Here is a 25548-nt window from a genome sequence, read left to right as displayed (position 1 = left end):
ACAAAGTACCCGGAAGATGCCAGTGACTCTGCTGATACAAAGTACCCAAAAGAGTAAAATGATTAGAGACAAAGTAGAATCTTGTCTTCCAGTGGCTAGAAAGAGGGAGGACTAGGAGAGTGCTCTCCACTGGGTGCAGAGCTTGTTCTACAAGGTCAAAAGACTTTTGGAAATCAGTTTCCTATCAGTGTTAATATACTCAACACTACCGAGGTGTACACTTGAAGTGTTTGTGATGGTACATTCTCTGTTTTGTATAGTTCACTAGAATTGAAAACAAAAGTAGGGCTGGAGAATAGCTTAGTTGTAGAGTATGTACTTATGCACATACAAGACCCTGGTCCAATCCCTAGCACCCAAAACAAAACTGTGAACATAAACTGTTTGGGTGAGCGAATGGACAGGTTCATGAATGGATAGTTCTCAACATCTGCCCTCCACCTTGACCAAGGAATTATCAAATTCAGAGTCATCAAGGGCTTCAGAAATCATCTTATCCGAGTCTTTGAATGAACAGCTCTGTGTTGAATGAAACTGAGGCATGAAGAAGGGAAGGCCACATAGTAAGGCAGAATCAAGCACGGACTAGCTTTTGCTGCTCTGCCCATAAGAATGCCATGGTCCCTCTCAGCACATAGCAGGCTGAGAGCTTCTGGTTTGTCCTCCCATGCTCTTGGGAGGTGAGGTACAAGGTCTAGGCCATCAGCCCCTTGCTTCCCTTTCCTTCTGCAGAAGCCTAAGTACCAGGTGCGCTGGAAGATCATCGAGAGCTACGAGGGCAACAGCTACACCTTCATTGACCCTACCCAGCTGCCCTACAATGAGAAGTGGGAGTTCCCCCGGAACAACCTGCAGTTTGGTGAGAGAGAGAGAGAGAGAGAGAGAGAGAGAGAGAGAGAGAGAGAGAGGACCTTAGTTCTCTGTGATCTTGCATCATAGGGCACATGGGGGCTGCAGGGATCCTGTGGTCCTCAGGAACCTAAGGAGCCCATGTGTGTGTGTTTAATAGGTAAGACTTTAGGAGCTGGTGCCTTTGGGAAGGTGGTGGAGGCTACAGCCTTTGGTCTGGGCAAAGAAGATGCCGTGCTGAAGGTGGCTGTGAAGATGCTGAAGTGTGAGTGGGGGAGGTGCAGGGATGGGAGGATGGGGAGTGCTGCCTGCTGCAAATAGTCTGTCTCTGCTGTCACAAGAGGTGCTTCCCACACTTTTAATCTGTTAGGATCTGTTCTTCTCTCCCTCCCTGCCTCTTCCCCTCCATCTTTCCCTTCCTATCTCCCTCCTTCCCTCCCTACCTCTCTTTTTCCTTCCTTCCTTCCCTCCCTCTCTCCTCCCCTCTCTTTTTCCCTCCCATCTTTATGTCTGCATTTCTCATCCCTCTTTTGGACTCTGGGTCTCTGGGTACATCCTACTTGCTCTGACTTGCTGCCCATCCCCCAGCCACGGCTCATGCTGATGAGAAGGAGGCCCTGATGTCAGAACTGAAGATCATGAGTCACCTGGGACAGCATGAGAATATAGTCAACCTCTTGGGAGCCTGTACTCATGGAGGTGAGAGCTGGACAGGAACAGGGGCAGTGGGGGGGGGGGGGCTCATGGTCTTGGGTATCCAAGGGTCCATGAACAACAAGTTCCCCTTCTCATTTGCACTAAGTGCCTATAGGATCCCTGCATCCAAATCTCCGCTGTTCCTATCCTGGACTCAGACAGCAAGAGCTGGTCGTGGCTAAGGCAGAGTATCTATGTGTAGCCCTCACTTACAGGGAATTTAACATGAAATCCCAAATTCACTTTTTAAGAAGCCCCTACCCCAGACTTAAATGTGTCAAGAGTACAAGTCACCCCCCTTCCTCTTCATTATAAAGTGGCTGTGTTCTATACTAAACTGCCATGGACCTCCTCTGAAGAATTTTTGAAGTAAAATTTTCTTTTTTTCTTTTTTTGAGAGACAGTCTCATTTTAATCTAGGCTGGTTTGGAATTTCCTAAGTAGCCCAGGCTAGCCTTAAACTTGAGATATTCTTGTCTTAGTCTCCCTAGAACTTGGATTACAAACAAGCACAGTCACACTAGGCTCAACTCCTCTTTGGAAAGTTTTGTAAGTTGTCATTGGCTTTCACAAGATTAGAACTAAGGTACACTGGTCCCCAGGCCAGAGGCCCCTGTTCACATGGGCAGTGGGGCCTTGGGGTATACCTCTCTCACCCTCACTTCCGGCTGCCTTAGGGCCTGTCCTGGTTATCACCGAATACTGCTGCTATGGAGACCTACTCAACTTCCTTCGAAGGAAGGCCGAGGCCATGTTGGGATCCAGCCTGAGTCCTGGTCAGGACCCCGAGGGGGACTCCAGCTACAAGAACATCCACCTGGAGAAGAAATACGTGCGCAGGTAGCTCGCTGGCATAGGACAGGATAGAGAGGAGGCCAGGATGGGAAGCCCTGCCCCCAATCTGGGGTATGAAGACTACCTACCCCAGGCTTTAAGGCAACTCTGCTTTCTTACAACACATTCCCATCATTCTGCAAATATCTACAAGCCTACCATGTTCCAGGAATGTGAAGGACAAAGATGGGAGGCTCAAAGTTGAGAGAGGGGTTCATGGATTTGTGGACACATTGCCTTCACGGGTGGAAAGATTTTCCTTGGTCCACACTTGGATCCCTGGCCAGAGGTTGGAGGACTTGGAGGGAATGCTTGCTCCTGGTTGTCCCACACCATGTCTGTGGGGGCTGCAGGACACATATTCTCTTCAGGAGTGGCTGAAATATCTCTACACCCCCACGGGGAAGTGAGAGCAGAGTTTGTTAGGTGTTGGATGGAGGTAGCAGAACATCCTGATCTGTAGTGGGGTTCCTGGTCCACTTAGGCCTCAGTTTCCAGTTCAGACAACAGAGTGTTGAACCTCTCAGGGTATTCTGCTCTTCTGGGATTCCTGGAAGCCACCAGAGGCTATGGACAGAGCCACATGGGGAAGCAGAGAGGGGAAGAAACAAGTTTCATGTTGCCCATGAATGGGACAAAGGGGGAACCTGGGCTAAGCCTGCTGTTTTAAGTTGGAGTCTCACTATTGGGTCATGGCAGGTTGTGCCCTAGTGCTGGACTACTGGGATCAGGCTGCACTTAGAACCAGGAGAGTATACACTGTCCCTGTAGTGTAGCCATTGGCAGCTGCTGAGACTGGGGGAGCTAAAGGGAGAGGAGGTGCCCCAGTTCCCTTCTACAAGTGCACAGACAGACAAAGCATCCCTTAGTGTGAGACATTTCAGGAGCAAGTGGTATCTAAACAGGTCTGACCTACGGATCCCAAGTTATGCTACTACAGAAGAATGGTTTCCAGAACAAGGAGATGGTGGCTATACCATGGACACTAATGGGAAATCCTAGTTTTTCCTTCTGGGAGCCTAAGGGCACAGGCAAAGTTTAAGTGTTGAGCAGCTGCTGACAAACCAGATCTGGCTGGCTGATTACTAACAGTGTTGGCTATCCAGGGTAGGACTGGGCTTCTCCAGGTGGCCTGCCACCATACAAGTGTCTGGGTATTTCTGGGTATTACCTGTCCATCCAAACCTCCAGGGACATGCTCTTGACTGAAAGAGACTCTGGGGCTTAGATGACCTGAGCCAATTTAAGCTCTGCTCTAGACATGGGCAAATTTAATGTTGTGAGTTGACTGCTCTGGCCATGGGAAACATTCAAACTTCTCCAAGCAATTAAAAAAAAAAAAGCATGTATGAGTGTGTGTCTGAGTACTACCTGTGTTCCTGCTGCTCACAATGGCCAAAAGCTGGTGTCTGATACCCTAGAACTGGGATTAAAGGTGGTTGTGAGCCACTGTGTGGGCACTGGGAACCAAACCCAGATTCTCTGAATGAGGCAAGTACTCTTACCTGATGAGGCATCTCTCCGGTCCCCTTACTGTGAGATTTTAAACTTTTTATTTTTGCATTTATTTATCTGTAATGCACATGTATAAACTGGGTCTCTCTCTTCCACCAGATGGCTCTCTGGGATTGAGCTCAGGTTATCAGGCTCGGCAGTTAAGTGCCTTTATGCCCTGAGCCACAGTGTCATCCTCCTTGAGGAACTTTTAATGCGAGGCTACCTTGTGCAACGTTGTGTGGAGAGATCAGGGAAGGGACCTGGAATGGATTCATCCCAGCGGGGTAGCTAGGGATAACTCCATCCTGCCTTTGAGGATAAAGACCAGGAGGAAATTCCAGGGACACGCTGGTATTAGGAGCAAGGAAGAACTTTGAACAGGGAAATCTGCCTCATGACAGAAAGGGGTGTCTCTGGCACTGGGGATGGCTGAGCAAGGAACAATGATTGCTCAAGTAGAATGTAGCACAGTGTCTCCCTTATCAGAGAGGGATGCTCGGCTGACCTTTAGGTTCCTTCCCCTCTGCTGAATGACTAAGGGAATCCAAGGGGCAGTTGGAGGACACGCCTGGGCTAGGCAGTGATGGGATCATTTCTCACTTCTCTTCCCTACCCAGGGACAGTGGCTTCTCCAGTCAGGGTGTAGACACGTATGTGGAGATGAGGCCTGTCTCGACTTCTTCAAATGACTCCTTCTTTAAGCAAGGTGCGGAGGTACCAGGATGAGGGGAGAAAAGGGTGGATGGGCCTAGGGGCTGGGGACTGGAGCAGAGGAAGAGCAAGATATGACAGGGTTGCCCTGATACCTTTTCCTACTATAGATCTGGACAAAGAGGCCAGCCGGCCACTGGAGCTCTGGGACCTGCTCCACTTCTCCAGCCAAGTGGCACAGGGCATGGCTTTCCTTGCTTCCAAAAACGTAAGTCTGGGTGAGGGAAGGCTGAATTCCTACTAGCTGTGGGAACAGGGAAGGGGAGGGCAAATGGCCCAGTGAGAAGCAACGGAAGAATGGGAGTGTGAGAGGATAATGTACAGAAGGCCTCAGGAGGCAGTGGGAGGGAGCAGTGTCCAGGGCAGGCTCCTGGAGGTCTAGCCTCAGCCTTGGTACACCTGTTTCTCTATGTGGCCATGAACAGGCTTAACAATGGTCTCACTCAGCCAAGCAAACAAGACACCAGTTGTTTCTTCTCATAAAACATAGTCTTGTTGAATGAGCTGTAAGGATGTTGGGGCTCAGACCACCACCCTCAGAACAGTCAAGAGACAATGGTTTAACTTTTAGTTCTTCACTTTGCTGTGACAATTTAGATTCCGTAAGCCTCAGGGTCTGGGCCTGCAAAAATAGTTTATTCCCAGGAATTGTTTGGGGGTCTAATAGGTCATTGTATATGCAGATGCTTGGGGAAGCCCCTGGTATTATACATGCAGAGGTGGCAGCTTCTGGTATTACAAATGAAGTGGGCCACAGACTGCTCACAGCACAGGCACTCATTGCCTCTGAGTTAGTAGCAGCCCAGTTCAGTTTCTGTGGCTCAGAGGGCCAGAGGGGGACTGGAAACAGGGCTGTGGGGCTTTCTAAATGTTAAACATCAAATTCTCTCAGACCTCAGGCCTGCACAGGTTTGGACAGTAGTAGACAGTAGACTACCAAAACCTGTACCTACTCCCTCATCAGGGAGGGACTCAAGACCTCATGCTCCTCCTCCCGGCCTCAGGGAGGGATAAACAGACTAATCTCTCTGTGCTTTCTTCAGTGCATCCACCGGGATGTAGCAGCTCGAAATGTGCTGTTGACCAGTGGACATGTGGCCAAGATTGGGGACTTTGGGCTGGCTAGGGACATCATGAATGACTCCAACTATGTTGTCAAGGGCAATGTGAGTGCCAAGAGGGAGTGGCTGGTTGGGCAGCCAGTGGAGAGCCCTCAAGTGACACAGTACTGTTTTGTCAGGCCCGCCTGCCTGTAAAGTGGATGGCCCCAGAGAGCATCTTTGACTGCGTCTACACAGTTCAGAGTGATGTGTGGTCCTATGGCATCCTTCTCTGGGAGATCTTCTCGCTTGGTGAGCTGCTAAGCCTGCTTCAGACATGGCCTAGGGCTGACCTGTCTTGGGCTATGCCATTGGTGTTTTGAACCTCATGGATGAAATCTAGTCAAAGATGTCTGGTGTCCAAAACAGAGCAAAGGCTGAGGGCTCCTGAACCAGCACTGTAGCACCTGTGTGTAATTCAGACCCTCTGACTGATGTGCACTTCCTGGGTCCTTCCTTACTTGCCTCTGCACTGCAGTAGCCCTAGAATGTCATTGCCCCTTAGACACCTGCCTATATGCTATTGAAGACTAGTCACTTTCTAGCTTCCATTACTGGGGACTGGGTACAGAGCCTGTGTGCCGAGTCCTTAATTGCACTACAAAGTGACCTCCTGGCGTCTCCCTTTCCCAATTCACAGCCCAGGCTTTGTTCTGTCAGCTTCCAAGTGTACTGACTGCGTTACACTGCACCTAGGGAGCCCTGGGTCTGAGTGGTTTCTGCTCCACTACAGCTGGAATGGGCCACCTGAGACACATGTGGGTGGGGAAGTGGGAAGCAAGTGTGGTCTCTTATGTGATCTTGGATTTTGCAGGTCTGAACCCCTATCCAGGCATCTTAGTGAACAGCAAGTTCTACAAATTGGTGAAGGATGGATACCAAATGGCCCAGCCTGTATTTGCACCGGAGAACATGTATGCAAAGGCACTCAGCCCAGGGTGGGATGGGAATTCTAGGGTTTAGGTAGTTGTTCGGAGAGCATATGGCCCTGGTCTTTGTCTACGAGGCAGCAGAGCCAGGATTCAACCTTCACTGCACTGAGGTTCTATACCAAACTTTGAACCCAGGGTCCTCAACCATGCTAATAGGTGCTGTAGCCCTCAAACTTTTGACTAGTTTTGGAGGTTCACTAGAAACATCTCCCTAGTGATGTCTGTGACTTGAGGAGGCTGACACGGGCAATGTTCGTTTTGTTTCCAGATACAGCATCATGCAGTCTTGCTGGGACCTGGAGCCTACCAAAAGACCCACCTTCCAGCAGATCTGCCTCCTCCTCCAGGAACAGGCCCACCTGGAGAGGAGAGACCAGGTCAGAGGGATGGAGGGCATGCATGGCTGGCTGGATCAGGCTGGTCTGGGCCTGAAATCCATCAGCTGTTTCTGGCTTCTCCCCACCTCAGGAGTACGCTAACCTGCCAAGCAGCGGTAGCAGCGGCAGTGACAGTGGTGGCGGCAGCAGTGGCAGCAGCAGTGAGCCTGAAGAGGAGAGCTCCAGTGAGCACCTGGCCTGCTGTGAGCCTGGGGACATCGCCCAGCCTCTGCTGCAGCCTAACAACTACCAGTTCTGCTGAAGTGGGAGAGCAGAGTCCTGCTCCCCTGCAGGGCCCAGCTTGACCTCCTCCATGGACGGGTGACATGGGGAGAACATATGAACTTCGTCCCTCAGCTTGGCCCAGCTCTGAAACTTCAGAACATGAGGGGTCTGGGGAGGTCAGAGGCCCCATTCCCAGAGTCTGGGCCATCACTGCCAGTGGGGTTCTCACAGTACTAGCCTCTATTTACTACACCAACTGGTGCACCCCTAGTTCACTTTCTTCATCCTATCCCCATTTGAAAAAACCCATCCCAAACTCTTGTGTTTCAACGGAAAAACTGATTTATGTCTCAAAAGACAGGGTCTCAAAGGCTGTGGGTGGGCGGAAGGTCTCCCTCCCTGACTGATGCGGAGACTGAAGGCTTCTCGAGGCAGGTGGCCCCTTCCTAAGCTCACAAGACTGGTTGCCACTCCTGCCCTTCAGTTTATCTATAGCCCCGCCTCATCCTGGATCTTGTACTGCTAGAATGAGCCAAGTGGCAGCTAAAAGTCAGGGATGTTCTACCTAGTGTCCTGTCATTCTAGGCTGGAAGGCATGGGACCTTGATGCAAGGTTGAGCACACAAAGCACATACTGCATGCTCCTTTCCAAGCTGACTCGTCCTCACTAACAGTCAACATTAAACTAACAGCGTTAACAGCCAGCAGTGTCTGGTTCTTTGCGGCACACAGATGCCTTGCCTTCAAGTTCCCTAGGACCTCCTTCTACCCCTCCCTCCCAAGAAATGACCAACAAGCACCGGCTTCCAGAGCCAAGGGACACAGTGAGCATTGAACTGGCTCTTGCTTCATCAAAACCAGATAATTTAATAAACTTTATTCTTGTTGGGGGAAGAACGAGAGGGAACGCCACCTATCCCACCCTCTCAATAAATTAAATAGCACTCGGCCAATCCTGGGCCCTAAGCAAACCACAGGCACCTGAGCCCGTGCTGCTGTTTGCTTATGGCCTATCTGCTTCCCCTTCACAGAAGGGAGTTTTCCTACTGCTTGTCAGCTATGTCACAACCATGGGCCACATCCCCTCTGTGGTAAGGGTCTGAGGGCCCAGAGGATGTAGGGTACAGTACCAGTGGCCAGAGAAAGGAGGAAGGATTCTCTTCCCCCAAACCCAGGGCAGAGGCGAGTCCTGGAGAGAGCTGAATCTGACTGTTACTTCTCCTCAGCTGCCCCAAGGTGTGGGAACAGGGAGAGCTGGAGGAAAAAAGAATGCACCCCTTTTAGGGAGAATGAAGGGCCCAAAGGGACCCCAAGAGTGAATAAGCCAGCAAGGGCTCTAATCAAAGGCAGGTTAGGAAACCCACAGGACAGGAGCCAGAGCTCCTCCCCACAGGACAGCTTAGCTCAATGGCTCCCCCACCTGGTGCAGGACCCCAGGTGGTGGAGGGTCTGGGCAACCAGGCCCCAGCCTTTCCATCAGCATCTGATGCTTAAAAATATCATACCCTCCACCCCCCACGTGCTCTTTCAGGCCAAGGAGAAGTTTCCCAGCACCTCTCCTGAGCCCCAGAGGTTGAGGGCCTCCACTGTGCTCATGAAATGGAAGCTCTTTGGTCAGTTCCAGCAGTCAGAGGCCCTCCCTACAGAGGACAGCAGGTCCCCTCAATAGGACTTGGGCAAGGGCCATATTATGGCTTGAGAGAGATGATGCAGGCCCTGTATATAAAAACCTGGCTTATTCCACCACCGAGGCTACTTCTTCTTCCTCTCCATCCTCCTGGGTCTCTGTTTTGATCTGAGCAACCCCAAGGCGATAGAGGGTGTCACGAATGACCACCTCACCAGGCTGGCAGCTCTGCACAATGTCATGGATCTGCCTGTTGACAATCTCTCGACTGGTGAGGAAGTCCATGAGGCGGTTGTAGAGGTAATAGTGGGTGGCATTGTCAAAGGCGATGGGCCGCTGGCGGATGCTGCTGAGTTTGCTGTCCGTGGTAGAGGCATAGGGTGCCAGCTCAGGGCACAGTGATAAGGAACGGTGGCCAGCACTAGGGTCACTAGGATCGGGCTTTGTGTTTGCATGGACAATACGCCGTGTCGCAGTCTTGGTGACTGGATGCTGGACAGAGTTTTCAGCCTCTGTCACATCCACAGAATAATGCTGGTCCAAGAGTTCAGGGCAAGACACACTCTACAAGAGAGAAGAGAAGCTGCTTTCTAAGAGGGATGATTGAGGAGAATCTTGCCGGGAGAGCAGAAGTCAGGAGTCAGGCAGCCCTGTTTAAATCCTAAAGGCCGTGTATACTGTGTGTCCTGTGGCCCCATTTCTTCATGTAAGAATGGGCATAGGAAACTGGTCATCCCAGCAGATGCTGGATTGCTTCAGGAGCAATCACTGAACCTGGACAATGCAGGAAGCAGAGGAATGGGAGGAAGTGGCTCTGAGGGACACTTCAGACACTTTTTTGGGTCTCTACCACAATTTCTGAGAGCATGAGAGCCCAGGGAATGAGGACAATGTTTAGACCCAAGCCTTTACCTCCCACAATGCACCTGGGTAGAGTACTCATTTCCTCTATGACTCTTCTCTCTAGTATCAATCAGTTCTAATGCCTCTTCTAGTCAAGGTCAAGGGCAGGCCTTGAGCGCACATGACTGTAGTAGGAACTACTTCCTGGGACACTGCACCAACACACAAACACAAGGGCTCCATCACTCAGCGGTTGTGTGATCCTGACCAAGTCTTGTTCCTTCCCTGGGTCTTATTTTCCTCTTCTAATGAAAGGAGATGGTCAGAGAAGATCTGGTCCATCCCCAGAGCCACCTCCCTTAAAAATCTTAAAAGAATAAAACACAGAGATTTATCAGCTCATAGTTCTAGATGCAAAGCCACTGCCTTCTAGGTCCACGGTACCTACGCCTCACCAGGCATGCCATGCCCTGGAGCACACTCACAGCTGAATCGAAGACTCGAGTTAGCAGTGCCCTGTACGGTACAGTGTGGACAATGACTCCCAGAGGTGGCAATTTTCTGGATTCTCTGGAAAGCAGCCTGTCCACACATGCACCTGTGTTTGGAACACCCCAAGCACACTAAGTGTCACACTATGGTCTGGTACTGTGGTCAGTCAGTAAAGTGTCTGTAGTACATGCTGATGCATCAGGAGAAAACGCTGACAGGAAAGAAGGCTGCTAGAGACAGTTCCCAGGCAGGCGCTCCTAATATCGGGTGTGGGCAGAGCTCTTTTTTTTATCCCCACGGACTTATTTCAGTAATCAGGAGGTAACTTACCACAACTGGCTCTGTAGGGTTAGAGAAACAGCCCTGGTTCTTCCCCCACATCTGGCTAGTCAGCTCTGGGTAGCAGAGGTCAGCACACAGGGCCACTGGTGTGGCCATATCTACCACATAGACAGGTGGCCAGTGGCGGGAAGAGGCGAGCAGATCCACATGGTCACGGGCACTTTCACCTCGAACAAGATACTTGGAGCCACAGACCACCTGTGGGAGATGGAGGGTGTCATTTAGAGTTAAGGAACCAGCATGCAGGCGGCGGGGGTAGGTCCTCATTCACTTCTTTCAAGATCAGCCTGGTGATGGAAACCAGGGCCCATGACACTAGATCCCTTTCCTCCTCCTTTTAAAAATGAACTGATTATTACTGTGCATGCAGCACGCGCACACACACACACACACACACACACACACACACACACACACACACACCCTCTCTCTCTCTCCTTCCACAGTGGATTCCGGGATTAACCCAGGTTGTTAGGTTTGCCTGGCAAGGGCCTTTAGCCACCGAGACGGCCCTCCCCTCCTACTTACATTCCTAAAAGAAGTCACCAGCTCATCCTTGTCCTGAGAACAGCTAGGACCTCACCTCAGAACATCTCTAATCCCTACTCCATATCACCCTACCAACCAGCCTGGCAATGTGAACACAAGGCTTAGGGCCTCTGGACTGAACTATCAGTATTCTGTGCAAGGTTCCCACCATTCCTCAATAGGTTACACAAGCAACAGCCTTTGCTGTGACCTAGCAAGAATATCCACCAACATCTCCCAGCTGCCCCTGCGGGACAGAACTGAGTATCCTGGAGAGCTGGGCTTTAAGCCACCCATCCTGTCACCTCAAATGAAATGCTATTACAGGTCCAAGACAGCACTCGAATCCCTGGACACTGGGCGCACTGCACCACACCCTGAGTGTGTGCTCATCTGTCATGGAGTAAGAGTCAAAGCCCACCAGCTCAGCCCGACTCTCACTTCACCGTGAACGGGTTCCATTCTGGTGCCTTCCTTGGCTGATTCTGGAATCTTATTGCACAGCTTTGTATCTGCAGTGACTTCTTCAGAATAAAGTCTCTGGAGCCACTCCTCCTCTGGCTCTTCTCTGGACTCTTCCTTTGTCTCTAGCCTTGGCCTTTTCTGGCTACCTCAGTTCTTTGTCTGGTTCCTTTAGAGCTAGCATCACAAGCTGTGGTAACTTTTTTCCTCCATGACAACAGGAGGTCAACTAGGAGACAAGCAGCCTCTCTGACATTTACCACTGTACACTTAGGCAACTTGGGCCCAGCATGCAGTAGGGTGTTTATACTACTGAGTGACCCAGGCCCCTCTCCAGGCCCCCAGGCTGCACCATGACACAAGTCCCAGTCCTAACGGGATCGATCTGATTCTGTGGGCAGTTCAACTTTAAGTCACCCAATGCTCCCCTCACGCCACTGTCTTACCTGATGGGGACACACTTTGTAGATTTTACCCCCTGTGAAATGAGATGGGGGCGGTCTAGCTCTGGCTCCATTCTGTACAGATTCATAGAGGGCCAATAAGGAGAAGCAGAGCTGATCCTAGAGAGGAGGAAAAGATTACAACTCAGGCACAAATGCTAAGGTACCCTGTATCAAACGTCCCTCCAAACCCAAAGCAAATGCATCAACTGCTAGGCTTTAGGGCCTCACCAGCCCCTTCCTCTAGGTATAGGTAAACATCAGGAGGTTCCAAAGGAAGCTGCCAGACCTGGGCCTTCCTTTTCTTTTAAAAAAAAAAAAAAAAAGTCAGAGAAATGTTTGAAGTGGAGTTACCATTTGAATCTGAATTTGAAGGAAGCATATTTTCATTTCAATAGTAGAGAAAGCAAGTGAGGTATGGATAAAATCCATACACATACACGGCATGGGGTTTACATCTCACTCCCAACACTCACCCTCGAGTCTTCTGGGCCAAAGGGGATGTCACACTGCTCCAGAAGGTACTGCAGTTCCTCCCCACCATAGGAACTGAGTTCCTCCAGCTTGCAGGAGCCTTCCTGCAGCAGTCTCACCAAGGCACTGCCATTGCCTGAAACACACAACAGCGCTGACAGACGTGCTGACAGCAACCTGACACTATGGCTAATTCCTCAGGCCTGAGACTGAGAACAGGGAGGTGAGACACAGGGTGTGAGGGAAGGAGCAGAAGCACGTGTGCGTGTGCTTCACTGATGCCTGAAGGCTCTCACTAGACCATGCCCCGGAAACATATATATCCAGTCACAGAGACAGTCATTGCCAAGACCCCACAGCAGCTCACTTTTTAACCCACAGTCTGTTTCCAGAACCAAAAGCTCAGATGTTTCAGATGCTTGTAGCAACAAGAGGGAGAGGAGCTATTACTTTACATTATCTATAAGTGTATGCACAAATGTATATGCACCATGTACATGCCTGGTGTCTATGGAGGTCAGAAAAGGGCATCAGGTCCCTTGGAACTGGAGGTACGAGTGATTAGGAACCACCATGTGCTCATGCTGGGCACTGAACTCAGTTCCTCTGCAAGAGCAGCACGTGCTGTTGATCACTGAGGCCCAGCATTGTCATTTAAAAAATGCTCTCTCTCCACATACTATGCTCCTGACCTAGCTTACAGAGGGCAGAGCTCAGCAGTGAAGAAGCTGAAGTGAGGGCGAGGAGACTCGTTATCTAACATTAAGAAACAATGTTTCCAGCCAGCCTATCACACAGGGCACTGACAAAATTAATACAAGACTTTGTATTTTCAAACTTTTCAAAATTAAAACAGAACATAAGGTGTATTATATTTGTACAAGTTTCTAACTATAGATGTGACACATGTCAAGAGTGTGGGTATCATTTTGGGTCATAATATAAAAAATATTTCTGTCTATCATTTTTGGAGACAGGGTTTAATCATATAGTCCTGGCTGGCTGGCCTTGAACTCACTGAGATTCACCTGCTTCTGTCTCCTGAGTGCTGGGATTAAAGGTGCACACTACCATGCCTAGAGCTATTCTCTTAATACGAAACAGTCACCAAATGGTCTTACCAGGTACTGGCTGCACATCCAGGTTTTTGTCTTTCTCAGTGTTGACAACCACAGCTCCTCTCATGAGTGGCGGGAAGAAGGGAGCAATAACAGAGGCATCGAACTTGGTGATGGGGATGCTGGCAGGGAATGCAACCTGCTCAATCACTTCTGTTTCCATCGTGGTCCAAAAGTCCTCTACGTTCACCTCATTGGAGCCCAAGAATTCAGGCCAGGTAAACTACAATGTGGTCACGATAAAAAAGGCAAAGAAAAAACAAAACAAAGGTAAAAAATAGGCAGTGACTTACAGATTAGTAACAATACAGTATGATCTTTTTGACTCACCAGGAAATCAAGACTCTGGGAGACAGCAATGTACTGCCAAGATTCCTCTAGACTAACAATTCAATACCAAGCCACCCCTTTCTTCCTCTCACACTACAGTATCTCCCAGACCAAATAACAATACGGCCCCCCCCCCCCCGCTTCTACAGCTCTGATCAACAGCATGCTCTGTGGTTACAAGCACTCTGCTCTTACTGAGGACCTGAGTTTGGTTCCCAGACCAAAGATCAAGTAGCTTACAACCACCTGGAACTCCAGCTCCAGAGACTCCCAAAGCCTCAGACCTCCAAAGGCACCTGCACTCACCTACACAAGACCCAGTTCCACATAATTACAAAAAAGAAGAAGAAAAGGAAAAAGAATGTTGACTTAGGTTTAATTTTCAAACCACAGCCTCAGTTCCTGTAACTGGCCGCCAAGAACAGAAGTCTGCTTAGGAGAACTTTATGGCCTGCCAAGGTCTTGTGAGACTTTTCTTCAGGCTCTCCAGGACATCGACAACACTTAGTTCTTACCTCTTGTCATGGAGCAAAGACTTAACCATTACAGACACCCAGCACTTAAGTTAACCAGCCTCCTTTGCTCCGCAGTCAGGGACACCAACTCCTAGGCCTCAGACAACAGACAAGCATTCTACCACTGAGTGTCAGTTCTGTACTACTTTTCTTACAAGCAGTTTATTTTCTGCTTGAACTGGCATGTCATCCTTGTACAAAGGCCATATAATTAATCTCTGTATCATTCCAATTTTAAAATATGTGCTGTGCTGTTGGATGAAGCAGGCACCTTACGTGGTCCTCCAAGTGTGACTCTGGCCTCACTAGCTGCAGGGCAAGTACTGCTCGGCAGTGAAGAACTGGCTCGGCATACACACGGTTCTGTATCAATCTCTACCACCAAAACGTAAATGCTTGCTAGGCTACTTTTCAACCTGTATGAGGCATACTCTCAAACTGTGAGACAAAAGCAACCCTTCCTTCCTTAGGCTGCTGCTGGCATGTATTTTGTTGAAGCAATGAAGCAAGTCCTATGCATACCATCCTTTGAACAGAAATCAGCACACAATAGGAATATGTGCAAGCATGAGCTATGCCCGCTCCAAGAAGGCTAAGATAGGAATATGACCAAACAAAACCAACCAAGACAAAATACTGATATGTTTACATGTTCATGCCGAACACACTAGGGCTAGTCAGCAGAGCTGCACCTGTCACTTCATGAACCACCACTCCAGTTACTATGGCAGTTACTATGGTGCAACAAGATGCAGAAACCTCACGTCACGGTAATACTTTTCTTGTGCTGGTGAAGCTGCACGTGCAGTGAGGAAGCAGGTGACCGCTGGTGCTCAGCTTCCCTTCCCCTCGTGTACAGCCTGGCTAGGGGTCGATTGTACCACAGTGGATGTGCCTAGGAAACCCTTATAGATATGCCGAGGTTTGTGTCCATGGTGATTCTACATCCAATCCAGTGACCAGCACAAGTAGCATATACCCTTGCTGTAGTCAAGGGAAGGCCATCCTAGGATCATCACGTGCACACACACATACCCGCACACATATGCAGAATGTGGAGATCAAGACTTCTTGCGGTAGTTCGTTTCCATCCTTCTGCCATGTTGGTGCCATCCCAGGGATGTAACTCAGGTCACCAAGCTTGACAGCAAGTGCTTTTAACTACTGAGCTGTGTGTGTGTGTGTGTGTGTTGTGTGTGTATGTGTGTGTGTATACACACACACTTAAGTTAAATAACTCTGCTTCCTGATAGTAAATTTGGCCAGGGTATAGTATTACTCCATTTGCTGTTAGACCTGATGTACTATTATTATTTTATTCAAGACTTAGGCATCTATATTTTCATGTATAATCAGCTCCAGTTTCTTCTATTTAAAATGTCTGATTTTAAAGAAAGATTAATTTATTTTTGTGTGTGCACTTATGTGTGTGAGGTACCTCAGAGGCCAGAACTCTTAGGACACTAGAACCCTTAGCACTGGAGTTATAGTGATTGTTAGCTGCCTAATGTGGGCACTGGGACATGAACCCAGGTTCTCTGCAAAAACAGCCAGTCCTCTTAAACTGTGGAATCACTGCTCCAGTCCCTGAATTTGTTTTGAAAGCAGGAGACAGCTATCTGGTTTTGCTGTTTTTCTTTTACAACGGGGATCATATGTACCTTGGACTTTATCACAACCCACAAAACCATCTAGTGTAAACTGTAGTTCAGAACCAATACCAGCTCACATGACTTGCCCAGCACCTTCGGTGGCTCTTCACTTCATTGTGTACCCATCCTTAAAGAGCTATGCTGCCCTATATAGGTAGGGTCTACCCCCACAACCTCAGACCCCACATAGTTCGCTACTCCTGCATCATTATAACCTGCTTAACACCTATACTGGTCCTGGTTCAATTATTAGTGAAGGAAACAAACAAGGTCTAGGGGTGTAATTCTCCAGGTAGTGTGTTTGCCTAGCATGCAGAAGGCTCTGGAGTCAATCTTCAGCATCACAGAAAGTAAGTGTGTGTGTGTGGAACGGAGAGACAGGGAGAACAGAGCCTGGTGTGGCAGCACATGCCTTCAATCTCGGCACTTGGGAGGCAGAGGCAGGTGGACCTCTGTGAGTTTGGGGACAGCCTGGTCTGCAAAGTGAGTTTCAGGACAGCCAGTACTGTTATACAGAGAAACCATGTCTCCAAAACCAAAAACCCCAAATGAAACAAAACAAAGAAACCATGAAATTGTGTTTCTTTCTAATGTTTTTCAAATAAACAATGGGCTGTAGGAGGATAAGGCCACTGGCCTCACCTAGATAGGACTGGAGCCATCTATCCCTGGGATAGCATGCAGCCTGAGGGAAGCTGTCCATGGGACAAGACAGTTCTGAAGGTGGCTACGGAGGCTGAGAGGGACTTACCTCTACACTCTTCAGTGCCAGCACATTCTCTTCATTCCTCTGAGCCATTTCCACTTTAGGGGCCACACCACAGATGCCACAGATCATGTCATTGTAGTCACGAACAGTGAGACACTCAAAAGCCCAATAGCCATTGCACAACAGCTCCTGCAGCTGGCTCAGCTCCTCTGAGGTCAGTGTCTTCTCTGGAAGGACAGCAAGAGGTCATAGAAAAAGACCCTAAAAGCACTAGGACCAGCCAGTAGCCAGCAAGGACAGTAATCTACAAGCGTTCTGGTGGCAAGCCTGTGGACAACTCCAATCGGAGGGCAGCAACCTTGAAGTAACACTGTCTAGGCACTAGATGTTGGTATTGAAGGCTTTGAATATACTACCTATCTAATTCTCAAGTGATTCTAATTCTTTATGAACCAGGAGCTAGTACTACCTTCTTTTATGACTAAACAGAACCAATTGCTCCAAACCACACTGTCATCAGGTAGCAGAGGCAAGCCTCAAAGAGTCCATGAAGCTGTCTCAACTGTCCTACCTGAGACAAAGCACAGGACTGGAGCTTGTAGAGACCAGACAGGTGAGGAACAAGCAGAAGGACTACAGACAGGAGAGACTTTCTATGTAGCAAAGGATGTGATCCCTACACCTGGGTCTCCACAAGAGTCTTGGAACTGGGAGATATCAGAGTGAGTCTGACTAACAGGCTACAAAGCCAAGTTTATCTAGGACGGAAGGGACATGATTCTAAGTCAGTTGTGATTTCTTGCTTAATAAGGCCCTTGTATGCATGAAAACATTTTCTAAAGTCAATGTGACATTTATAAAATTCTGAACGAATATTGTATTATTTGGAACTCAGGACTAGCTCTTTTTCAAAATATCAGACTCTCACTCTAAATGACTTGGCTAAAGCATAACACTGAGTCCTCAGAGTCCTCAGGAAACTGGAAAAGAGGGCAAGACCTTTACCTGTTTGTTCCTGCACAGACTTCAGCACAACACTGACAGATACTCTGGGGTCCTCTCCCAGCTTAATCTGGTTCCGGATTGCGAAAAGTAAGTCCAGGCTGACTAGCAACTTATTCCCCACATTAAAGAGACCTGTAGGTTAACATAAGCAAAGAGATCACTGTAGCATCACCAGTGCAAACAAATGAATGTCTACTACAGAGGAATAAGTTACAATACAGTCATAAAACAGAACAATGCATCAGAAGAGGGAAGTGCACCTAACTGCTCTGACATGAAGTTGTGCATAAGCCACTACTGAATGAAACACTGTGTGTAGCATGTTTTTATTTGGGTTCTCTATCTCCAGTTTCCTCTTCCCAGCTCTCACATAGTAACACTGTGGATGTTAGGGTGCCCTCAGCACGGGAATGTGGGAGACTCAGGTGAATTTAAATGCAGTCAAGTCAGGGTCATTTATACACAACATAATGCACACATGTGACATAAACAAATGGAGCACGTGCTCCAGTCAAGGAGGCCACAGAGTGGGGAGGCCTTCCTAGGCACGACGGTAAAGGCTGAAACCACAATAGCAAAGCTTTGGCTATCTAAAACCAAAACCCCCCCAAGCAAATGAAACCCTTGGTATCCCCCAAATCACCACACACGAAAAGACAATAAACTGGGAGAAAACTCAAAAAGCTAAGGAGAATGGAAACATTCACAAATATAATTCATAATGGAGTAATCCTCTCCTACTCATCCTAGGGTCATGTAAAAGATCTCTACCCTATTGATTAATAAAATAAATAAATCAATAAATAATATGCCAGTTTTAAACCTGTAATTGGCAAACTTTAGAAAAGCATCCCTGCCGGGCAGTGGTGGCACACGCCTTTAATCCTAGCACTTGGGAGGCAGAGGCAGGCGGATTTCTGAGTTCGAGGCCAGCTTGGTCTACACAGTGAGCTCCAGGATATCCAGGGCTACACAGAGAAACCCTGTCTCAAAAACAAACAAACAAACCAACAAAAACAAAAACAAAAAAAAGGAAAAGAAAAGAAAAAGAAAAGCATCCCCAATATTCCCAGAGCTGCTAAAACTGGGTTTGGTGGAGTCAACAGATCAACAAGCATCTCTACCAACCACAAACAGCTGGATCGAGCTGTTTGTTTAGCACTTAAAACAGAACAAATAAACATAGGTATAAGTCTAACAAAATATAAAATTCTTAATGAGAAAGTACTTAATAGCAAAATAGTCTCCAAGGCAAATTAAAACAAAAATGTAATACAAGAAAATGTAAAAAAAAAAAAAAATGTAAAGACCATATTTGGATTGGAAAACTCAATATTTTTAAACAATATTCTTAAAGTTGGTCTATAAATTCGACAAAACTTCCATGAAATTTCTAGTAGGACCATACATACTGATAAACAGACTAGCCAAAACAACTAATGAAGAATAAGGTTGGAGGACTCATGCTGCCTGACAGGACATAGTCTGTGGTTGCAATGGTAGAGGCAGTGTATACTGGGGCCCTATGGAAGTATGTACCCTTAATCTAAGCAGAGGCAGGTAGATCTCAAGTGACTTCAAGACCAACCTGTTCTACATAGCTGGTCTCAAACTTACAGAATTCCACCTGTCTGCCCCCTGAATGCTGGAATTAAAAGTGAGCTGAGAGCTGTTGTCTTGTTTTGTTTTTTGTTTTCACAAGACAGGGTTTCACTGTGTGGTCCTGGCTGTCCTACAACTCAACTTGTAGACCAGGCTGGCTTGAAACTTCTGCCTGCCTCTGTCTCCCCAGTGCTGAGAGTAAAGGCGTGCCACTACTGATTAGTGAGAGCTGTTATTTTTAAACTAACTTTAGACTCCAGAGAAGGGTTATGCCCTTCAAGGTGACTGTTGCTGGGGCAGAGGCAATCAGGGCAAAGATGGATTCTTCAGAACCCGCTAAGATGAGTGCAGAACACAGACCACTAAGGTGGTAAGGTGGCTCCTGAACCTGCTCTAGGGTGCTTAAGGACACAGAAGGTTAGCACCTACCTGTGTAGATGTCCATGAAGCTGTGCAAGGCCAAACAATGAGGGTTCAAACACATCTTCACCTGGGCAGTCACCACCTGTAGCCGGTTAGCTGTCAGGAGCCAGCATTCCTGCGGCCCGGCCAGAGAGCTAGTACCCAGAACGAAAACCAGGAGGGAAATCAGCCTTTTTATGTAGGCCATGGGCTATGGTCAGAAGCAAAATTCTGCAACCAGCAAAAGAATGTGCTGGATCTGCTTTCAAGATTTCCTAGGTGAATGTCTCCATCTCACTAAGATCTAAGCTCTGAAACTGTACTTACAAGGAAATCTAACTCTCAAGTTATTACATGATTCAAGTGATCCCACCGAAAACTCAAATTCTATGCTAGGCAAGCCAGATATAATCTAAACCCTAGGTAGACTGGTGGTAACAAGCTTCAGGAATGTCTAAATTGACTTCTAATTCAAGGGAAAAAAAACCATAAAAAATATTTATTTATCTTATTGGTAAGTTTTGCCTGCATGTATGTATGTACACCTTGTGTGTGCTGTCTGGTACCCATGGAGGTCAGAAAAGGGCAACAGATTCTTTGGAACTGGAATTACAGATAGCTATGGGTGCTCAGCACAATGTGGGTGCTGAGAATTGAACTCGGGTCCTTTACAAGAGCAAAAATTGCTCTTAACCTTAGAGCAAACTCCAGTCCCTAATCGCTAATTATTTTACCATCAGCAATTGAGAAGGTGAAAAAAATCTACGGAAAGCACAAGATAGTATCTTCCCAGGTTCTGACAGTAACGCAGTCTGAAAAAGGAGGCAGCATGAGCCATGAGGGACAGGGCAGCTAGGGGCAGAGTAAAGTGGTACTTACTTTTGTCCCCCTTTGAACAATGGGCTGCTACAGAGAAGGCACTGCGTGGATGGAGACTCATAATAATTCGACCAAGAGGTCTGCTCGATGGTGACTGTCTCCTCACTCACGTTGGACAGGATAAGTCGAGAGCTGTTTAGTTCATGAATCAAGGCAAAGACCTCAGCCAGCTCTGACTCGTTCTCAGGAATCTGCATGACTTTACGCAGCAGCTGCAGTGTGGACTGACGCTGGATCTCCCTCTGGGTTGTGTTCAGGGGTTCTGTGGTACTTGGCACATCTGGGTGTGGTGAACTCGCCTCCTGAGAAAGAGTGGGTCAAGTCATTAAGCAGAGGGTAGAGAGACAGCCTCAGGAAAGAGTCATCAGCGTACAAAGAGCAAAGGGAGGGCATGACTCAGAGTGGGAAATAAGTTTCTATTAGTTCTGTTAATAACTCCTCGTGCTGCTAAAAGCTCTCTGGGACTAAATTTTTCTATCAATAAAGCATATCTCTTGGCAACAGGTTTAACTGTTAGCTCCCACTCACTGGGAGGATAAGAGACCTGGGGTTGAGTTCTGGAGAGGACACTTATGGCTGGCTATACATGTAGGACCCTGAGGCAGTTTGATATTTCAGAAACTTAGTATCTTCATCTGTGAGACAAAGGACAAAAATACAAGTACTCTCAGGAGGCTTGTGAAGAGATGGCAGAGATGAGTACAATTCTCTAGAATCCCTTCCCTCAGCTCACTTCTCCTGTCAGGCATGGAAAACAGTGTTCTGATGTGGGTACTGCAAAATGCAAGCAGACTTGCCTAAGGGCTATGACTGCAGACTGTTAGAGATGGACAACAACCCAAACCCACCATCCAGAGAGGAGGTAAGCCAGAGAGAGTGCGTGAAATGAATGGGGGAACTTCTGTACCCTCACTAATCGCTATCTTGAGGTACTGAGGCCATATTCCCTACTGCAGTGAAAAAGTTTTCATACCTCCTACAAGGGATGCTCCAAGTAGGGTTTTTTACCACGCACCTTCCTGGATGGGTCTTTCTTCTTTGTGCTAACATCTTTGTGCTATATGTGTTTTATATCCTTCTAGAATTCATGTCAAAATTCTACCATGTAAAAGAGATGGGACCTTAGGCTAGGTGATCAGTCATGCCAGAGCCTCATAAGGACAAGACAAGAAGACCACAAATTTTTAATTAACTAATCAAATGTATCAGGGAAGTTCTTTGTACCTTTTAACGTATGAAGACAAAGCAAGAGGGTGCCACATAGAAGCTAGAAGGTGAGCCCTAGTCAGACACTAAACTTGCTAACATTCTGGATATTTCAGCTTCTAAAACTCTAAAATACAAACTTCTACTATTTAAAGAAACATTTTTCTAGTAGTCTTTCCGCACAACTGTACAGATTAATTTAGATACGGCAAGTCATCCAAGTAGCAAAGTGCCTGTGGTTCAGTGAGGACTAGGAGTGGAAGGATCAACATGTATCTGGACTACAGAAAGTCTTTGTCTTTAATGCTGGGTGGCTTCAGGGAAGGGGAACTTTATACACTACCAGGACAGGGTTCTGCCTCCTCCATGCTCCCTGGTACACCCCTTCACTGTCAGTCTTCAGTCAACATGGCTCATTTGAATTCACCTAGGAGATGCTCCTCTGGATGTGAGGGTGTTTCCATAAAAGTTAACCGAAGAGAGAAGACCAACCTGAAAATGTACAGACCCCCTTCTTCCAAACCCACAAGCTGAGTGCCCTATTGAATAAAGAGGGAAAAGGAGACCAGAGAGATGGCTCAGCAGGTAAAGACACTTGACACCAACTGTGACAGTCTGAGTTTGATCCTGGGAGCCCACATGGCGGAAGGAGAGAATGGCCCCCATAAGCTGTAAGGTGCCTATCAGTGGAACAGTAGCATTCCTCTTTTGAATCTTGATCTGCCCAAATGTGAGCTAAGATCACAGTGGCACAGCCTTAGGCTACTCTGTCACCCCACCTTCTCGGTCACAATAAACTATCCCTTAAGCCAAACCTTGAGCAAAACAAAGTCTCCTCTTTTTTTTCTTCACTTTTTTCCCTCTTCTTTTCGAGGCAGGCTCTCACTATGTAGCCCTGGGTGTCCTGGAATTCACTTTGTAGATCAGGCTAACGTCAAACTCCAGAGATCCACAAAGTGCTGGATTAAAGACATGGCCTACCATGCTAGGCCTTTCCTCCTTCTTCCTGGCTGCTGCTTGCCAGGCATTTGGTCAGGGTAATGAGGAGAGGTAACTAACAGTCACTGACCCTGTCACTGGTAAGCACAGGCACCTGCTTGCCTATTTATTCGCCAAACCAGCAAGAGACCTGGGTTATAGACTTCTGTAGAAGCTAACTGCAAAATAACAAGAGGATGTTTTCTTCTGTCTCCCTGACTGTACTTGTATGGTTCCTTATTTTTCTCCTGCACTAGACTGAAAGCACCTCAGGGAAGGGGCCAGGTGATGGTCATCTCTGAACACCTGGCTCATAAGGCATAAAAATGTATGCTTGATGAATGAATGAATGAATGAATGAATGAATGAATGAATGAATGGCTGCAAAAGAGTCCGTATCATCAGAACGGGCTAGAAGGTCACAGATCCCCACTCCCTGCTGTGCTGAGACTGAGTCACACTATTCCTCTGGAATGAGAGATGAGAACAGAAAGGACTGAAGGCACTCCAGCCAAGAGATTGTAGTCTTAATTACAAGAGTTGCAAATATGGGTCATATATGGAACTTGAAAGGTAAGTTACAAAGACTGTATCTTTACAAATGGGTCAATCCATGATAAATTAATAGAACCAAGTGACTTTAGGGTGCCTTTGTTATGAAGTGAGCTCCCTCTGACTCCTTGTTCTGCCTTACAGCGCTCTCTACCATGTTACGATACAGAGAAAACCCCCATCAGACACTATGTAGATCCCAACCAGCACCTTGTTCTTGAGTTCTCAGCCACTGGAACTGTAAGTCCATAGCCCCCTCTGTATTGAATTATCCAATCCAGGACAATTTGTTATAGAAGCATACAACGGACTAGGTCATCAACTAAGCCCCATTTTGGCATTGAGGACAAGGCCTGGAGAGAAGATACTTTGTCAAGTTCAGAACCTACAATCTGGTCCCAATCCTGATACTAACCACTAATCATGTATTAAAGTCCAAAGTACAACTCAAGTCTAAGATAAGTGTTTAGAGAAGGAACTCACAATGGCCTTTGTAGTTTTTTCAGTCCTGTCTTTGGCAAGGTTAAAACCACAGCTGGGACAAATCCGAGGTTTGTGCCGGTTGGTGTAGACATAGCTACAGGAAGGATTTTTGCACTTTCCCCGTCCTCTCGAGGTAGCCAGGCCCAAATCCTAAAAAAGGCAAGACCTATGATCAAACTACAAAAATTAGGTTAAACTTGAACAGAAGCAAAAACCAGAATGTCCAGGTATCGGTTTAAAGGAAGAGATGATTCAACTCTGATTTAGCCTAATCTAAAGACTCTTCCTCTTTCTCTTTCAGTACAGGATGCAAGTCTAGTCCTTCTCTCTCTGTGAAACACGGAAGTTGACTCCGAGATTCAGAAACTCAAGCCCCTGGGTGTGTAGTGCACAGCTGTAGTAGTCCAGCACTTGGGAAGGGAGAGGAGAAGAGCAGGAGTCCAAGGCTGGCCCCAATGACTCCACAGCAAGCTCAGGGCCAGCCTGAGCTCAATAAGACCCTGCCTTTAAAAAAGGAAGAGACAGATAGCTCGCAGTGAAAGACTTGCTATAGAAGCAAAGTGACCAGAGGTCAGAATCCCAGAATCCAAATAAATGCCAAGTGGGTGTAGCAGTTCACCTGTAACCCCAGCAATGGAAGGCAGAAATGGAGTTTCCCAGAGCAAACTAGCTAGCAGGATTAATTGTATCAGAAACCTCTAAAAGGTCTTAGCATTAACCTTGGGCTGGCACTGTTTCCGTCCGTCTGTCTGTCTGTCTGTCTGTCTGTCTGTCTGTCTCTTTTACACACCACACTTTCAAGGCTGGCTAGGCTAGTGCTACAGAGTGAGTTCAAAGCCAGCCTAAAAAATATAGTCTTATCTCAAAATCATTTAAAAAGCACCAAGAGCCAGGTGATGGTGGTACATGCCTTTAATCCTAGCACTTAAGAGGCAGAGACAGGCAGGTCTCTATATGATTTTGAGGTCAGTCTGGTCTACAGAGAGAGTTCCAGGACAGCCAAGGCTACAAAGAAACCCTGCCTTCAAAAATCACCAAACAAAACTAAAGGGGTAGTACAGTTCAGTTGTGTTGCCAGGTTATGGCTTCAACCCCCAGCTCTGGCAACAGTATGATAATGAGGCAGGGAAACTCCTATGGGGAAGGCTGCATGAGGCAGAGGCATTGCTTCCCACGCACTCTCAGACCCACTCAGGCGACTAGTTCGTATGTTTGCTTTAGAGAAGAAGTATAGTACTGCCTGAACTTGTGTGTGAAACAGCCCTCGTCGTCCCTCTCTAATTTCACTTTAGTTTATGAGTGGGAGTGTTCTCCCTATATGTCTGTCTGTGCACCACCACATGTAACTGGTGTCTGCAAAGACCAAAAGTAGGTGTCAGATTCTCCAGTACTAGAGTTACTAACAGCTGTAAGCATCATGTGGGTGCTGAGAATCAAACCTGTATCCTTTGGAAGAACAGCCAGTGCTCTTAACCACTGAGCCATCTCTCCAGCCCCAAAAGCCACTTTCTAGGTTAATATATTAACTCTAGACTGGACTCTGATCTCTGACTACTCTAAAAAAATGTTCTGGCCCGTACTTTATATCTACCTGAAAAAAACAAAAAACAAAAACAAAAAAACAATACACACATACATACACACACACACACACACACACACACACACACACACACACACACACA

General features: G+C 47.5%; 2 protein-coding genes and 1 non-coding gene across 4 annotated transcripts in view; 1 reads left to right on the top strand and 2 right to left on the bottom strand.

The window, feature by feature from the left end:
• The window catches only part of Csf1r (colony stimulating factor 1 receptor), a 25989-nt gene extending 18064 nt beyond the window's left edge, over positions 1-7925 (top strand). Inside the window, exons 11-21 of the mRNA XM_028774337.1 lie at positions 733-859; positions 1010-1114; positions 1438-1548; positions 2223-2385; positions 4494-4582; positions 4698-4795; positions 5631-5753; positions 5828-5939; positions 6502-6601; positions 6888-6996; positions 7088-7925. Coding sequence (XP_028630170.1) covers positions 733-859; positions 1010-1114; positions 1438-1548; positions 2223-2385; positions 4494-4582; positions 4698-4795; positions 5631-5753; positions 5828-5939; positions 6502-6601; positions 6888-6996; positions 7088-7258 — 1308 coding nt within the window. The 3' untranslated portion in view covers positions 7259-7925. The remainder of the gene's footprint in view (positions 1-732; positions 860-1009; positions 1115-1437; positions 1549-2222; positions 2386-4493; positions 4583-4697; positions 4796-5630; positions 5754-5827; positions 5940-6501; positions 6602-6887; positions 6997-7087) is intronic.
• A 143-nt stretch (positions 7926-8068) lies between these two features.
• Positions 8069-25548, bottom strand: part of Hmgxb3 (HMG-box containing 3) — a 44028-nt gene continuing 26548 nt past the window's right edge. For both annotated transcript variants that reach the window (XM_028774336.1, XM_028774335.1), the window contains 10 exons: positions 23864-24013; positions 20645-20946; positions 19793-19920; positions 17762-17893; positions 16799-16983; positions 13554-13773; positions 12435-12568; positions 11962-12078; positions 10514-10723; positions 8069-9412 (listed from right to left, as the gene is read on the bottom strand). In XM_028774336.1, the coding sequence (XP_028630169.1) occupies positions 8957-9412; positions 10514-10723; positions 11962-12078; positions 12435-12568; positions 13554-13773; positions 16799-16983; positions 17762-17893; positions 19793-19920; positions 20645-20946; positions 23864-24013 (2034 nt within the window). In that variant the 3' untranslated portion in view covers positions 8069-8956. The remainder of the gene's footprint in view (positions 9413-10513; positions 10724-11961; positions 12079-12434; positions 12569-13553; positions 13774-16798; positions 16984-17761; positions 17894-19792; positions 19921-20644; positions 20947-23863; positions 24014-25548) is intronic.
• LOC114626819 lies at positions 14551-14662 on the bottom strand. The gene has a single exon (XR_003712297.1). It is a non-coding gene; the product is annotated as a U6 spliceosomal RNA (small nuclear RNA).

Source organism: Grammomys surdaster, unplaced genomic scaffold (genome assembly GCF_004785775.1).
Source record: "Grammomys surdaster isolate TR1022 unplaced genomic scaffold, NIH_TR_1.0 239, whole genome shotgun sequence".
Taxonomy (NCBI): domain Eukaryota; kingdom Metazoa; phylum Chordata; class Mammalia; order Rodentia; family Muridae; genus Grammomys; species Grammomys surdaster.
This window is presented reverse-complemented; position numbering and strand designations above follow the sequence as displayed.